The sequence below is a fragment of the Aethalodelphis obliquidens genome, unplaced genomic scaffold (assembly GCF_003676395.1).
Source record: "Aethalodelphis obliquidens isolate GAN/ISIS:26980383/991018 unplaced genomic scaffold, ASM367639v1 scaffold57, whole genome shotgun sequence".
Lineage (NCBI taxonomy): Eukaryota > Metazoa > Chordata > Mammalia > Artiodactyla > Delphinidae > Aethalodelphis > Aethalodelphis obliquidens.
The window spans coordinates 12,305,685-12,323,410 of record NW_020838001.1 but is presented as its reverse complement, the minus strand read 5'-3'; the positions used below and the strand labels follow the sequence as shown (position 1 = coordinate 12,323,410).

Sequence of the window (17,726 nt, the reverse complement as noted above, 5' to 3'; positions counted from 1 at the left end):
TAAGCCTGGACCAAGTCACTGAACAGTTCTGGGCCTCAGTTTCCCCTTCTGGAAAAATGAAATGAATGGGTGAGATGATGTCATGGTCTCTCTCAGCTCTGACAACCCGATTCTAGGATTCTAGGTGCCAATGATTTGTTTGGGTTAGTAAAGACCAAAAGGCCTGGGGCTCCCCTGGTGGCACAGTGGTTAAGAATCCACCTGCCAATGCAGGGGACATGGGTCGAGCCCTGGTCCAGGAAGATCCCATGTGCCACGGAGCAACTAAGCCTGTGCACCACAACTACTGAGCCCATGTGCCACAACTACTGAAGCCTGCGTGCCTAGAGCCCGCGAGCCACAACTACTGAGCCCATGTTCCACAACTACTGAAGCCTCATGCCTAGAGCCCGTGCTCCGCAACAAGAGAAACCACTGCGGTGAGAAGCCCACGCACCACAATGAAGAGTAGCCCCCACTCACCGCAACTAGAGGAAGCCCGCGTGCAGCAACGAAGACCCAATGCAGCCAAAAATAAAAAAAATTTTTTTAAAAACCAAAAGGCCCTAAACCAAAGTTTCTTCAGCCCCCAGTTACTGAATCAATAAAAGAACTGGCAACTTGAACAAAGACGTATGTACTCTGTAACTGTGAAAAGCTGAAATCTATGTAAATGCCCAATATAAATGGAATGGTTAACTGATAATAATTTTATTAGTATATTATTATGTTATTATAATTATAGCTAATAAATACGGAGTGCTTACCATGTGCCAGGCACTGTTTTGAGAGCTTACAGATCTTACGGATCTTAATTCATCTAATTCCCCATCAATCTAAGTAAGAGGTGGGCACTATTTCCGGAAGTGAGGCATGCCCAGGTAAAGCAGCTTGACCACCATTACACAGCCGGTAAGTAGCCAGGATTTTGTTGCAGGACGGGGGACCCCTTCCAGGGCCCGAGAGTGGGCGCTTGTCTACATCTGGAAATGAATTGTCCAAGGAGACACACGTGCTGACAAAGCAAGAGACTTTACTAGAAAGGGGCGCCTGGGCGGAGAGCAGCAGGGTCAGGGACCCCACGAGAACTGCTCTGCCACGTGGTTTGCAGCCTCAGGTTTTATGGTAATGGCGTTAGTTTCCGTGTTGTCTCTGGCCAATCACCTTGCGTGACCCATAGTCTGAGTCAGGGTCCTTCCTCGTGGCTCACGCATCTCTCAGCCAAGATGGATTCCAGCGCGAGGGACTCTGGGAGGTTGGTTGTCCCCTCCCTCTTTAGGCCCCTCCCGAATTCTTTCGGTTAATTTTCCACAGCGGCACCATGTTCCTTATCGGGACCTCCGGTTGTGAGACAACTCAGGCGAGCAGGCCTGGTCAAGGTGGGCGATTTCAGTCAACAGTTCCCTAACAACTCGACCTGAACAGAGCAGATCCAGAGCCCCACGTTTCACTACGAAGCCATTAAAGGCTTAGTGACGAAGAGTGCTTGGCAGGGACACAAGGAGCTGCACAGAAGGGGCAAGAGAAGACGAAACATAGTGTGTGCGGCGTGATCACACCTCAGCTCAAACAGAACGCAGAGAGCAAGTAGGAAATGTACCAAAAGGTGAAGTGACTGTTTGGAAGGGTGAGATCTTTTTGCTTGTCTTGATTTTCCAAATGTTCTACAAAGAGCAGAGACAGCAAAAACGGCCAATGCGTGGAGGGCGTCCCTGGAAGCCAGCTCTGTGCCCAACACCTACTATTTTACTCCACCATACCTTCTCCTCTCAGCCGCCACCCCGGGGGCCCAGATGTTTGCCTGGAAAAATGAAATGAATGGGTGAGACTGCTGACTCACCAGCATCTACAACACAGCCAGGCACTCAGTAGACGCTCAATAAAATGTGTGGAAGAGAAGAAGCCTATGGGGGAGAAACAGAGATTTCCCCTTTTTATAGCCAAAGAAACTGAGGCCCAAGAGGCATTTGCCCAGCGTTACAGAGCTGGTAAGTAGTGGCCTGGGAGAAGCATGTCAGAGCCACATCTTAGTGGAGAGTTCCTACTACCCACACAAGGCTAAAAGTCACACACAGTCAAAATCGCCAAAGAAAGCAATGAAATATGATGCATGATCCAGGATTGGACCCTGGACTGGGGATGGGGAAGGAGGGGAGGGGAGGTATAAAGAACATTTTTGGGAAAATAGGTGAAATTTGAATATAGATTGCAGATTGTATAATTTTTTTTTTTCGGCTGTACCACATGGCTGATGAGATCTTAGTTCCCCAACCAGAAACTGAACCTGGGCCCTCGGTAGTGAAAGCGTGGAGTCCCAACCACTGGAGAGCCAGGGAATTCCCATGGATTGTATAATTTACTATCAGTGTTACATTTCCTGATTTTGTTCAGTGTCTTGTGGTTATATTAGAGAATGTCTGTGTTCTTAGGAGATACATGCTGAATTATTTAGGGGCATCATGTCTGCAATTACTCTCAAATGGATCAAAGTAATAATAATAATGTGTGTGTGTGTGTCTGTGTGTGTGTGTATGCACGCATATGTTTGTATGTAGAGGGCAGGGGAAGTGGGGAGGAAGGGAAAGAGAAGGGGAGAATTTTAAAACAAATGTAGCCCAGGGCCAACAATTGGTGAATTCAGGTGAAAGGTACACGGGGTGCTCTATATTCTTGAAATGTCAAAATAAAAAGTTACCCAAAAATTAACTTTGAAAAAATGCATTAAAATGTCCACAAATACAGCACACTGGAGTTCTACGTCTAGACCCCTGAACATATGTAGAAAGGTATAACATATACAGCCAGGTACATACATAAAACATCATTTTACCACACTTGGTTCCATAAGAGAGAGCCTATAATTGAACGGACATAAGGGAATGGGCTTTTGACACACACGCCCCCACCGTATTTGTTACCTTTGTGATTGAGGGGAAATAAACCTTAAAAGACCACCCAATCGACAGCCTGGCCAGCCATCAGCTAGTGGCTGGGACCACACAGAGCTCCCTCTGCCCTCCCAGTGTGGTAAGGGCAGGAGGTCAAGGATGCCATCCTGCAGCCACTCCCCATGCTGTGGTCCATGCTCCCCAAAGTCAAGGAACCAGGGAGCCCTGGTGGCAGGAACCAGGAGGGCCTCTGCCACAGAGTGCACCCCATTCGATCCCTTTCACTCACACATTCGCTCCCTCGACCCATACTAACAGCACCCGTTATGTGCTAGGTGCTGGAGGGGTGTCAGTGAACACAGCAGACCATATGACTTACATCCTAGGGGAGTAGACAGACACTAATCAAGTAAACAGACAAGATTATTTCAGGGAGTGACAGGAACCAAGAAGAATACAGAGACCATGACTTGAAGGCTCTCTGAAGAAGTGACACTGGAGTTACAGCTGAACAAGAGGGAAGGACCCCTGATGTGGCACAGTTTAAGGTGATGCAGGCAAGAGGAACAGCAAATGAAAAGGTTCACCAGCCTAGCAAGTTCAAGAACAGAAAGAAAGCTGATGGGACCAGGACATAGTGAACGTAGGGAGAGATGAGGTTGGCGTGGTGAGCAGAGTCCAGATCACAGAGGCCTTGTAAGCCACAGCAAGGAGTCTGGATTCAATCAACCTCAATTTCCTGCTCCCCTTACCTTTAGTGCAATGGGGATGGGGAAGAAGGAGATCCTTTTTGATTGCCATTGCCTCATCAAACAAACCAGAATGAAATGGCAGGATATTAGACCTAAACCCAGCCCTGTCAATAATTACATTAAATGTATGTGAGCTAAATAGTCCAATTAAAAGGCAGAGACTGTCAGTATGGATAAAAAAGCAAGATTCAGCTCTGTGATGCCTATAAGAGATGGACTTGAAATATAAAACACAAAGAGGCTAACAGGAAAGAGACAGAAAGCAGAAAGCATAAGTGAGCTGGCGTGGCTATATTAATATCAGACTAAAGAGACTTCAAGACAGTGAGCATTATCGGGGTGAAGAGCAGTATTTCATGATGATAAAAGACTCAATTCATCAGGAAGACACAATCATAAACGTGTATGTTCCAACAAAATGACTTTAAAGTAAAACTGAAAGAATTCAAGGAAGAGATACACAGACCTACAACCATAGTTGGAGACTTCTACCAGTAACTGGTAGAACAAGGGGACCAAAAGTCGGTAAGGAGGCCCGTGAGCCATGGCCGCTGAGCCTGCACGTACAGAACCTGTGCTCTGCAATGGGAGAGGCCACAACAGTGAGAGGCCCGCATACCGCAAAAAAAAAAAAAGTCGGTAAGGACACAGAAGACCTGAACAACACTATAAACCACGCTGATCTAAATGACATTTGTTGAACATTCTACCCAACAACAGAGGAGCCCAGGCAGACCTCATTTTATCGCGCTTCACTTTATCATGCTTCGCAAACATTGTGTTTTTTACAAATTGAAGGTTTGTGGCAATCCTGTGTCGAACAAGTCTGTAGGCACCATTTTTCCAACAGTATTTGCTTACTTCATGTCTCTGGGTCACTTTTAGTAATTCTTACAATATTTCAAACCTTTTCATTATTATATTTGTTATGGTGACCTGTGATCAGTGATCTTTGATGTTACTATTGCAATTGTTTTGGCATTTTTAGCAATAAACTATTTTTTAATTAAGGTATGTACATTGTTTTTTTTAGACATAATGTTATTGCACACTTAATAGACTACAGTATAGTGTAAACATAGTTTTATATGCACTGGGAAACCAAAAATTTAGTGTGATTCCCCGAATTGCGATATTCACTTTATTACGGTGGTCTAGAACCAAACCCGCAATATCTCTGAGGTCTGCCTACACACATTCTTTTCCAGTGCACAGGGAATGGTCACTAAGGCAGACGTATGCTGGGTCGTAAACCAGCATTTCAAAGGGCTGGAAATCCACAGAGCATATCCTCTGAGCACAACAGAATTAAATTAAAAATCACTAAATAGTAAGTTATCTGAAAAAGCCCCAATATATAGAAATTAATACCAACCAGCATGGCTGCCGCAATCCCTATCCCACCCTTAGGGTGACAACATATGACACAAATGTCTCCTAAAGGAGGGAGCCATCAGGCACCTGCCCCATGGCCAGGTCTGAGCCTAAACCCCCACTAGGAGGGGGGAGGGGACCTAGGGGAGCAGATGCTCCGGGCTCATCCTCAACAACCCCATCAGCAAATCACTTCAAGACATACCAGGGGTGTGTGTTAGAGAGACCAGGTCCTGCCAGGGAGGGAAGTGGCATCCCACTGACATCCCACTTAAGCCATCTCGCTCAAAATGAACCCAATGACTCCACCAACCAATCAATCCACCTCACTCAGGGTCCATCCTGGACAGGGCCAGAGAGGGAAAAAACAACATACAGTGGTCAAGAACATGAACTTTGGAATCAATCTGAGTTCAAATCCACCACCTACCATGGTGGTAAGCAGAAGCCTGAGATGGCCCCCAGGTGTCCTGCCCCCTTGTGTCCATGCCCTGGAGGATCTGTTCTCCTTTTGAATAGGTGGGACCATGCAGCTGAGTTCCTGTGATGAGGTTATGGGAAGGGGCCATGTTTAAGGGGGCACATGACAAGGACCTGAGGGCAGCCTCTAGGAGGTGAGAGTCATCACAAGCAAATAGCCTGCAGGAAAATGGGGACTTCAGTCCTACAGCCACAAGAAAGTAAATTCAACCAAGAACCTAAGCAGAGGCCCCCAAGACTCAGACAAGACCACAGCCCTGGCCAATACCATGACTGCAGCCTCGTGAGACCTGCAGCAGGAAACCCAATTACATCATGCCCGGAATTCTGACCACAGGAACTGCAAGGTGATTATCCATAGGGCTGCTTCAAACTACTAACTGTTCAGTAATTTGTTACACAGCAACAGATAATGGATACGTCCTCTCTTGTGATCCTGGGCAAGTGGCCTCACATTTCTGGCCTCACTTTCTTCATCTGCACAACTGTGAGAATGCAAAGGAAGCAGGATGTGTAACAGCCTCACCCAGGAAGTAGGGAATGGTTTATTCCATGTCTACTCAAGTCTGTGGAGGGATCTCAGAGTGGGGTGCTGGGGGGCCTTAACGCATTTTTGAGAAGTTGACCATTTTTTTTCTATCCTTAAGTGGGTTCCTTAGGGAAGGAGATGGCTATTCTCTTCTAGCTCCAAATGCCAGTCATTCCAGAGATGCCCTTGTTTCCAACTGCCTTCAGAGTACAGAGACCAGGAGTCCCGGGCAAGGGGCCACTTGGTCAAAATGAATTCAGTTGCTTATTTCAAGCCCCAGGAATGATCTGAGGCACTTTTTTCAAGATGAGGCCCTGTAACTGTCCTTGTACAAAAAATAGGAAAATACTAAGAATTTAAAACATAATAATAATTTTAATGAAAGAACGACCACCATTGACTGGAGCCTGGCCATGTCCCAGACACTGAGCAAAGTGTCCCAACCCATTTACACATGAGGAAACTGAGGCCCAGAGAGGGGAAGATCCTTGCCTAGGGCCACACAACCACTGAGGGGCAGAGACACAATTCAGACCCAGACAGTCTGGGCCAGACCCTGGGCCCCAAAAGTCCACACAGAAATATTTAGGGGGCTTCCCTGGTGGCGAGGTGGTTGAGAGTCTGCCTGCCGATGGAGGGGACACGGGTTCGTGCCCCGGTCCGGGAGGATCCCACATGTCGTGGAGTGGCTGGGCCCGTGAGCCATGGCCACTGAGCCTGCGCATCTGGAGCCTGTGCTCCGCAACGGGAGAGGCCACAGCAGTGAGGGGCCCACGTAACACACACACACACACACAAAATTTAGCAGTTATATAAATCAAGATAATCACATTATTTAAAAAATATATAAACATGTATACAGAAGAGAGGCTTTTTTTTCCTTCATTCAACAAATATTTAATGAGGACCTACTATGTGCTAGGCATTGTTCTTGGTGCTGGAGAGAGAGAATAAATTAAAAATCAGAGAGAATAAAATTAAAAATTTATTTAATTTAAATAAATTAAAATTGAAAAGAAGACAGGAAGTGGTGAGTGAGGGTGGAGTACAATTTCAAATTAGAAGTGGGGGTTGGTCAGAAAAGACCTCATGGAGACCATGACATTTGAGCAGAGGCCTGAAGGAGTGAGCCACAGGGATACTGGAGGAAGAGCATTCCAGAAAGAACAAGTGAGAAGACCCTGAAGCAGGAGCATGCCAGGTGCATCTGAGAAAGGGCCAATGTGGCTGGAGGGAAGTGAGGGAGGGAATGAGAGCAACAGGAGATTCTGGAATTAGATGGCGGTGATGATTGCACAACTTGTGAATAGACCCCAAACCACAGAATCGTACGCTTTAGGGGGTAAAATTTACCATGTGTGAATCACATCTCAATTAAAGAAAAAAAAACTGTATGAGAAAAAAAGATGACTAGGAGAGGCATGGGAGAAGTGACAGGGGCAGAGCATGCAGGACCTTCCAGGCCACTCTAAGGACGTGGCTTTTACTCTGAGGGCGGTGGCAGCCACAGGAAGGCTTTGAGTGGTGCAGCGGCATGACCTAACTTAAGTGCTAACTAGACTCCTCAGGCTGTGTATGGTGAACAGACCGTGGGAGGCAAGGGTGAGAGCAGAGGAGGCGATGGCCAGTTCCAGATGGTGTGTCCCTGGGCAAGTTACCCTCTGTGCCTCAGTTTTCCTCATCTGTGAAGTGGGTCTGAAAAAGACTTTTTTTTTTCCCCCAAGGGCAGGGGTGGGAGCTGATACCAGATAAAGTGCTGTTATGACAGCTGTGAGTGGAGGGTGGAGTCCAAGGTGCCACCTAACAGTTTTTAATCATACAAATCAGTTTCTTGAACAGAAAACAAGGGGTGCCCCCTCCCTCCCGGGAAGCAGGAAGCCATCTCACCCCCCAGGGGCTCCTCAGCCCACTAAGACTCAAACCCAAACTGCTCACCATGTGTGTGAGGCCCATGCCACCAGGCCCCCGCTGCCCATGCCAACCTCCCCTCCCCTCCAGTCACCCTGGCCTCTTGCTATTCCTCAAACAAGCCAAACACGGTCCTGCCTCAGGGCCTTGGCACATGCCATTCCCTCTACCTGGAACACACTTCTCTCGACTCTTTCCACAGTTGGTTCCTTCTCTGCCACAGGACTCAGCTCAGATGCCACCTCTTCAGAGAGGCCTCCCTTGACCACCCCATCTCAATAGATGCCACCGTCCCTGTCACCAACATATCCCCATTTTATTTCCTCCTTGGTGCACCCACTCTCAAACTGTGTGGACTTGAGCAAGTCACTCAACCTCTCTGGGCCTTAGTTTCCCCACCTGCAAAATAGGTATAATGATGGTCTCTACTTCAGAGGGTTGTTGCAAGCGTTCAAGGAGATAATTCACATAGCACCTGGCACACAGCAGGGCCTCAGTGGATTAGTTTATCATTATTACACCTCTTGTCACTTTCCCAAGTGATCTCTTTTTGTACGGTCTGAAGATTCTATGAGGGCAAGAACCTTGTCCATCTTGTACTGGCCACATGCCAACACCTAGCCCAGTGTCTGGCACTTAGTAGGTGCTTAACGTCCGTTTAGTGAATGAACAAGTGAATCTGTGAATGAAAGCACTGACTGCCCACGCCCCGCTCTGACCCTGGCCTCACCCCTCCTGGGAGTAGCCCCTTGCAGAAGCCACCCACCCTCTCCAGCGAGGGGAGGAAAGACCTCAGATCTCCGTGGCAACTGGCCACCTGCCTCTACCAACCTTCAGTGGCCCTAGTCCTGCCAGCCTGAAATAGCCTCACCTCTCCTGGCCCAGAAACAAGGGATCGGCTGTCAGCTCCACCCTGGGGAAGGAACCAGGCGGGTAAACACAGATTGTGTGTCTGACCACAAGACAAAAGAGGGGCGGGCAGGCAGATCCTCTTCTGGTCCTCCAGGAGCCGAGAAAATAAAAATAAACCTAAAACTCCACACTCGGCTGGGAGGCTGGAGGGCTTCCCTCCTTCCTCAGGGCTTCCTTCTGTGGCAAGTACTTCAGGGAGGCTGACCCTGCCCCAGTACTCAGCTGTGCCAGGTGCATGGAAGACTACACTCCATCCTTGCAGCCACCCTAGGAGGGCTACGACCATCTTACAGATGGGGAAACCAGGGCTCATAGAGGCAAAAGGACTTGTCCAAGGTCACAGGGCTGGGTTTCAAACCCAGGCCATTTGTCTGTAGAGTCTGTGCTCTTAACCACGAACCCAAGACACACTGCGGAGTGAAAAGAACAAACCGTACCATGCCATTTATGTAAACACATACACATTTACACATACACATCAATGCTATACATGGCTATGTAGGCCTGTAAATGCCCTAAAATGGTCTGAAAGCAGAGCTGGTGGTCAAAGGAGGTTTTAGCCAGTGATCCCCAGCCCGGAGCTATTTTGTCCCCAGGGGACATGTGGCAACGTTTAGAGACATTTCTGATTGTCCCAACTGGGGGAAGGGGATACTACTGGCATCTAGTGGGTAGAAGCCAAGGCTGCTGTTAAACATCCTGCAATGCACAGGACAACCCCACAACAAAGAATAAGCCCGCCCAATATGTCAATAGTGCCAAAGGTTGGAAGATGGAGGGATTCACCCCAGACCAGGTACTAGGGCTGGAAATGCCCCCTGTAGGTGAACCTGTTTAAGGAGGATGTTGAATCCAGGCTAAAACACAAATCCCCAGAGAAGGCCCCCAAGCCCTCTCTCCCCAGAACTCTCAGGTTGGAACCCTGACCAGCTGCAGAGTCACCACCCTTCTCCAGGGCTCACCTCCCCCTTGGGGCCGCAACTGCTGCAGGGGGTCCCTCCAGGGGGGTCTCAGACCCTCCACCCCCTGGCTTGCTCACAAGTTCTACGTCTCCTAAATTCTGGGGCAAGAACCAGCTCTGACCTCACCTGGTGCCTGCGAAACAAAGCCAGTGGGACACGATACTCTGGTTGCCCACCTCTCACTAGGGTTCCAGCCAGAGAACCTGTGTCTATTGGAAAAAAGAAGAGAAATCACAAAAATCTGGGAAGTAAAGTTTTGCAGCAAGGCATGGCTTACTTCAAAGACTCAACTCTTGCAAAAGCTTTAAGAGAGGAACGCTGTAAAGCAGAAAGGATGTGGGTTTCTTAATCTGAGGGTGTGGCCCCAAGCCCAACAGCTCTTCTGCTCACTGGCTTGATAAAGGAGGGATACTCTCTAAGAAAGAGATGCCCCTTGAAGCCTCCAGAAGCCAGGGACACCAACCCCATCCATCTCTTCTTAAAGTGACAGAGAAATGGTCACAAGAGCAAACACCAAAATAATAGTGAATGGATGTCCGGGATGCTTATCTGAAGAGCACTCTCATTCAAATGCACGAGTTCTAGCATCCCTGAGTCATCTTTCTCATAAGGACAAGGACCACGTTTGCCCTGTTGACGGCTGCATCTTTGTGGCCTAAAACACTGCCCGGAATATACAGCAGGTGCTCCCTATACACGTACACGCTGAGAAAAACTGTCTAATTTCTTTATGGCTTTACCTATACGTAGCTCTGTTTGCAATACACAAAAGATGGGCCTCACCTAACTCTTACTGATGCTTAGGTTTTTATCAGCACAGAATTTTCACTTGCTTCCTGAAAATGTTCAGGCCAATACAAAGTGGCCTGGTCCTGGCCCTCTAGCATCCTGAAGCTCAGATAATTTGGACCTTTTGGCTTAATTCTTGCCCACCTGGGCAGCCCAGAGGCCTCACAAAGACAGTAATTTGGGTCATGAACACAGCACCATGTTGGGGCAGTTAAGGGTAGTGGTAAAGAATGGGGGCTATGCAGCCAGACTACCTGGGTTTGAATCCCAGCTGGGTCAGGCTGTGTGACCTTGGGAAACTGACTTGGCCTCTCTGTGCCTTTGTTTCATTTGTAAAATGGTAAGCACAATAATACCTGGAACTTTTGAGCTGATACACAGAGAATGCTTTATATGGGGCTTACAAACATCTAGCACTACATAAATGTTAGCAAAATTATTATTACTATTGCTGTACATTCATCTAATAATCATGCTGAAAATGCAATTACTTCCATCGGCGATTTGTAAAAAATATATTCTCATACATATGCATAATTTTACGTGCAAAGGGCATTACAAACAGCCTTTCTTAGAACATTTTTTCCTTTTTCATCTTTCTGCTTGCCTTTCTTCACAAGATACACGTCTTTTCATCTTTCTCTCCAAACTCCTGTAATGTTATACACACAACGTACATCATGTTATGGTTAGTGTTTTTCCCAAGGCAGAACTTCTTAGCATCCTACTTTGCACAACACAAGCTTGTGAAAACCCCCCACATCACTGGTTAGGTCATTCTGTTTCAGTGACCGTGGAATTTAAAACGTACCCCCCCGTCCCCACTCCCCAGCACTGCTCCCTAGTGTCAGACTAGGACTACAAAAATCTTAAAAAAAAAAAAAATAGTGACAACACAAAACCACACAGTTTCTTGTTTCGGCAAGCAGAGCTCCAATGAAAAGAAAAGCTTTTGTCTCCTAACCCCAAAAAGCAGAACCACAGAAGATATTCTGGGAGCCTTCTGCCCACACCCCCTGATCCTCAGGGACCCTGGCCCAGCCAGCTCAGGCAGACCCTCTGGCTGCCTGAGAGTGACAGGTCTCTGTCCTCAGCCAACGGGAGCCCTTCAGGGGGGGCTGCTGACCACTCACTCCGCACGCAGGAGTCTCTCAGCTCATCCGCCCAGGCTGGATGGCACGTCCATCAGGGGACCCACTGGCACCTACCCTGACGACCGACCCCCCACCCCGCTTGCAGGCAGAGACCCCAAACCAATCCAACCAAGAGGCAAGTGGGTTCAAGGCTCACCCGGCCTTTCTTTAAGGGGGAAGACTTTGAGCCCCAAAGAGACAACCTCAACTGCCCCCCGTTGCTGCACATCCCCCCAAAAGCCACCAGAGCATTCTGGGCACCTACTGGTGCCTGGTACAGTGCTAAGAGCGTTAACCTCAGGCTCACTGAGGATTCAACAACACCCCTATGATGCAGCAGGTGCTGTACTATGCCCATTGTACAGATGGGGAAACTGAGGCACAGAGTAGGCTGGTGACCTGCCCAGGGCCACCTACAGGCGGTGCGGAGTAAAGCCAGGATTTGAACACCAGCAGCCTGGCTCCAGAGCCCCACATTCAACCCTCACGCCATGAACAGACACAGAGTGCAAAGGAGGAACCCAGCAGCCTGACGTTTCCATTCTTCTAAGTTCTGCCCGTTGTGCGGAAGAGAGAACAGGAGTCACAGAGGGGAAGTAACCAGAGGAAGCATAGGCAGAGGGTAATTGTCACAGAGACCTGGATTCGAATCCCAGTTTTGCCACCCTAATAAGGCAGGTGTCAAGCCCTTTATAAGCCAGAGGTAGTCTGCGAAGTGGCAGGAACATGAGTTCTGGGGTGGGCAGCTGTCTACATGACCCAGGGCAGCTCACTTAAACTATCTATGCCTCAGTTTCCTCATCTGCCAATGGGGATAAGGACAGCACTTCCTTCATAGGGGTGTTGGAAAGATCAAATGAGTTGATAGAAGGGTAAATGATGAATCAGTGTCAGCTCCTACACAGTAATGACTGTCATTATTATTATCATTATTAACACTGCCCAAGAGTACACACAGTGCACCCAACACAGCCGGGGCTTCTAGATGTTGAGATCCAAGTTTCAGCCAAAACCTGGGGCATTTTCTCCCACAATCTCTATGGGGTCCCCCAAGAGAGATCCAGCATCCATACAAGAGGGCTGTCCTTGCCTTTCCATGACTCTTCAATAAACACACAAAATACGGCACCAAAGTCATCAGTCCCCATCGGAGATAGGGGAGGAGGTGCAATCCAGTTCCTGAAGGAGGTGGGCAATGATGGGGAGATTCTAGAGGAACCAGAGAGCCCCAGGCCCGGAACCAAACAAAACCACTGGTTCCGGAGTGTAGATGGTCAAAAGGAAATTCACTCAGAGTTCCTGTCCTCCTTTCAGTGCTGACTCACATCTCACTTCCTCCAAGCAGCCCTCCCTGACTACTCCTGCTTGCTAGATGCTAGAATCCTATCATCTTAATCATCTTTAATATTTAATAATAATCATCTGTAATATTTAATTATCATATAACAATTAATGATAATAACTAATATTTAGAAATGCCTTACTACCTGCTAGGCACTGTTCTAAGTGCTTTATATATATTTATATAACTCACTTATCCTCTTAAAAACCCTATAAGATCTATTATCATTCTCCATTTCACAGATGAGGAAAGTGAGGTTCAGAAAGGTCAAGCCACTTGCCTAAGGTCACACAGCCCAAGGACCCGACCCCAAGCAGTCTGGCTCGAGCCCAGCCTCATACTTGGATTTCTGTAAACACCCATTTCGCCACCTTTGACTAGAACCTGGCCCTCCTCGAGGGCAGGAACTTAGAACTGGCTTTTCTGCATTTCGCACAATGCTCAGTCTACCCCAAAGACTTCATTTCTACTGGTGACAGGACCTTAAAACAAGGGACACAAGGAGGCCAAGGCAACCCTTCGAGACCTGCCTCTGCCACATGGAATTAAAAGCAGGGAGGGATTACCCAGCATTCTTCCGAGCGGGAACAAGCCCTCAGTAAGTATAAAGGCTGGGAGGAGAGAGTGGGAAGACAGGAGAGAATCACAACCTGCAAGTTGCCAGCCTCGCTGCCATGGAAAACCTTGGTAATTAGCAGTTCGTGAAGCTCTAAGCCCTGGGTTTTCAAAACTGAAAGATCTTGCGTCGTTTAGGGACCGTTTCTGATGGAGCCAAACAAGAGAGGTCTCCTACAGCTCACAAACGAGGTACCGCTAGTCGGGTTACACAACCAGTCTGTTTCTGGCACCAGCTTGGGGACACCCAAAAGGACATGGCAGGAAGAAAGCCTGGATTCCCCTTCCCTCATTTGACAAGTGGGGAAACTGAGGCCAGGACATGTGCACGACTGATCCAAGACGTCCAAGTCGGAACCAGCTCATCTCAAAACTGACAGGTCAATACAAAAAAAAAAAAAAAAACTGATGAGCTCAGCAAATTCAAAGTGTCAAGGAGATACTATGGAAGTAGAGAAATCTTTTTTTTTTCTGTTTCTTTAATAAGGATGGTTGATTCCAATCAATTTCCATCATTCCAGCTTCCTCAGACTCTACACATGGACAATTTAAAACCACAGTGAACCCAAATGCCATCTCTATCTGTTCTGAAAGGCACCACACCGTCCAGAGCAAGGACGTGGGAGGAAGACGTATATTTTCTTTACTATTAATATAAAAATCGGCTTGTCTTTCCTCTTTCCCTTCCAGACTGAGAAGCAGGGAGTGGCTAGAAGGAGAAATGAGGAGTCCCCTAGAATCTGACGTTGCTCAGAGATACCAGGGCTGTCTACATCTTTAACTCAAACTGAGCAGATTCTTTTCTTTTCTTTTCTTTTCTTTTCTTTTTAACTGTGAGAGAGGGAGGGATGGGAAAGAAAGGCCAACCCTGCCTCATTCTCACAGGCCTTTCTAGAAGGGTCCTTTAGCCAAATGGTTTTCAATGCCTCTGCACAACTCTCCTCCCCGCCCATCCACCCCTCAACACACACACCTCTTTTCACAGAGAGAAGGGCTCTGTCCTCCTTGAGTTAAAACTCGGACCTCACACAGCCTCAGCTGCACCCCCAAGCCACGGGGGACCCCAGAGGATGCCAGAGTCTCCCTCTTTCCCCGGAGACTGGGAGCTGTAGAGCCTGGCTCTGGGGTTTCTGAAGGAAACACCAACCGCCCCCGCCCCACCCCCCCAACCAGCCCTTCCTGAACCAGGATTAAAAGACTTCCTAGAGCAGAGAAGGGAGTAAATGAGGTCCCAGTAGGAGGTTTGGAGATTAAAGCCCTCGGAGTCTCCTAATTTCCAGCAAGGCTCACCCCACTCCCACCCCCTAGCCACTTTTCTCACTTCCTAGGAGAGTAGGGAAGTGGCCCCTTCCTCCCTCTCACAGAGAAAAAAAAAAAGAAGAAGAAGAAGAAAAAAAAAAATGCAGCCGAGAATAGGGGTTTGGAGCACTAGCTCAGACTGCCCTGGTTCAAAATCCGGTATCCCCAAGTAACCAGTTGTTTGATTCTGGGTAAGTTACTCAACCTCTCTGGAGCTAAACTCTCCCATCTAAAAAATGAGGGAAACATTCGTCCCTACTTCATGGGCCACTTGTGAAGGTTCAACCTTCTCATGACCAATGTAAGCGCCTGGCACATAATAAGTGCTCAATTATTTTACAGCATCTGACGCTGTGGTTTTGCAACTTGGAGTTGGGGATGGGGAGGATGGGACTGAACCTCGGAGTCGTGAGTTCGAAACCCACTGTCCCCAAGCTCCAGCAAAAGCGTGTGCATGGGAAAGAGGGGTCCTACCCCGGGGTTTTGTCGACTTCTGTCCCTACTCCGGGCTTTGGGTTTTATCCTACTCTACTGGGCGCTTAGGGACTCTGGGCTCTAGGATTTCTAGGGTCCGTCCTAGATGAGTAGTCTGTGATGCACTAGGTGGCGAAGAAATCCCCGGGGGAAAAAAACGCAAGCCCAAGCTCCCGGCGCCTGGCTCCCAGAGACCCTGCCTCACGGATGTAACTAATTTTAAAACTATTTGAAAGGCGGAGAAGGGGAAAGAAAAAGACAAAAGGACAGCGTGCCGTGGGGAGAAACGGAGTGAGGGAGACCCCGGGTCGGGGCCGGCCAGGGAGGCGACAGCCCAGCTCTGGAGGAGGCCGCCCTCCCCACGTCTGAGGCGATTCTCGCGCCGCCCGGGGGCCGTGGCCACAGGTTGTGGGGACCACCCCGCGCCGGAGGCCCCTGCGCTCCGCAGCGGGGCTGGCGGCTGGAGCGGAGGCTGTCCCCGCGCTCCCCGGGCTACACTCACCGACTGCAAGAAGCGCAAGGTGCCCACGTAGTCCCTCTCGGTGCCCAAGATCTCGTTGAGGACGCAGAGGCGGAGGCGCAGCTGGCGCTCCGACTCCCGGGCGGCCGCGCACTGGCCGGAGATGGGCGCAGCGGCGCCGGGTGCCCGGGGGTCCAGGTGGGCACCGTCCCCAGCCCCGTCGCCGCTGGGATCGCTGCCGCCGGGCACCTCCATCCTAGCGCGGCCGCGCGGCACCGGCTCCTTCCCCCGCGCGGAGGTCGCGCCGAGCGGCGACTCAGGCGTCCAGGCACTCCATCCCGGACGGGGCGCGCCGGCGGGCCGGGCTCAGCGGCGGGCCCGGCGCATGGCGCGGCGGGCGAGCAGGCGGGACTGGGGGCGGGCAGCCCGGGCCGGGGGCGGAGGCAGCGCGCGGAGGCAGGACGAGGGGAGGGAGGGGGCCGGCCCTCGGGGCTCCCAGACGGCTGGCCAGGCCGCCGCCTCCCCCGCCGCCAAGGGAGCGTCTGCCAAGTGCCACGCCGTGCTCGGGCCGCAGAGGCGCTCCGGGCGCGCACTGGGCCCCTTGGAGACGCGACGCGGCGCTGGGCTGGTACGTCGGAAGCTCGGCTCGGCCTGAGCTGGGCGCCCGGGGCTCTTGGGCGAAAATCTTCCGCGAGGGGCCCCGCAGAGCCCCGAGAGTCCGAAGCAGCGCGCCCGCCGCGGTCAACGCACCAACTCCGCGCCCGGACGCGTGGCGCCCCCCCGTCCGCCGCGGGCTACGCCACTCCCACCCCGACACACGCGACACCCACCGCGCGCAGCACAAACACGCAGGTCCGGTCGCCGGCCGCCGCCGCTCGGGCTGGGTCAACACCCTGTTGGAAAAGCTGGCAGCGGAGCCGCGCAGGAGAAAGCCCTCCCCACCACGCGCGCCCCCGCGGGCCCCGGGAAGAAAGCGGTGACCCCAGCCCCTGCCTTTGGGACACCCAGGCCTTTGGGTGCCCTCGGGCACTGCCACGACCTTGGGAAGGAAGACGCACGGCTCTCTCGTTCTCTCTCTTACCCTTTCTTTTCTCTTTCCCCTTCCTTTTTCTTTCCTTCCTTCTTCTCTTTTTCTCTTTCTTTATAACTTCTATGCCTCCCATGAGATGAGCCTGCCCTTTCCAACCTTTCTCAGAGGAAATTATTTGCTCTCCAGTCACTAATCAAGCGGCAGCTGCTCTGCCCGTGCCTCCTTCCATACACCCCCAGCCCCCATAAGGCCTTTGGAAACCCGGCTTCTAGTCTAGGCTGCTCTGTGTGACCTTGATAATCAGCAAACTGCTAGACAAGTGTCTTCACCTGCCGCACTAGAAGATGTGAAGGGAGGATCCCTCTGGGACCTGTTCAGGGTAAAATCCCAGCTCCCGCACTTGCTAGTTTCCTCGGGTGACCTTGCCCTGGTATCCTTACCTCAAGAACCTCAGTGTTACCATTACAGTGGGAATAATCATGGCACCTAGCTAATGGGGTCCTACAGGGTTATGTGTTCATCCATAGGGGTACTTGGAACAGTGCCCGGCACCTAGAAATTTCTCTATAAATGTTTATTATTAATATTGCATGTATGAACAGCCCTCTTAGCCCAGCCCCACTTTCCATACTGTCCACACAGTTCCTAACCTGCCCCTGTTCAAGGGCCAGAGATTGTGTCTCTGCAGTGGATTGGCCGACTCATGTAGTATCCCCCCGTAGACTGTAATCATCCTTTAGGCTGTTCCGAACACCCAGGATCATTCTCCCAATGGCCTCTGGGTAAGTACTGCAAGTGCA

The 17,726-nt window shown here is 50.1% G+C and overlaps 1 protein-coding gene across 1 annotated transcript in view; it reads right to left on the bottom strand.

The window, feature by feature from the left end:
• Positions 1–16,265, bottom strand: part of PREX1 (phosphatidylinositol-3,4,5-trisphosphate dependent Rac exchange factor 1) — a 197,820-nt gene extending 181,555 nt beyond the window's left edge. The window contains exon 1 of the mRNA XM_027087075.1: positions 15,939–16,265. Within this exon, the coding sequence (XP_026942876.1) occupies positions 15,939–16,151 (213 nt within the window). The 5' untranslated portion in view covers positions 16,152–16,265. The remainder of the gene's footprint in view (positions 1–15,938) is intronic.
• Positions 16,266–17,726: the final 1,461 nt, after the last annotated feature.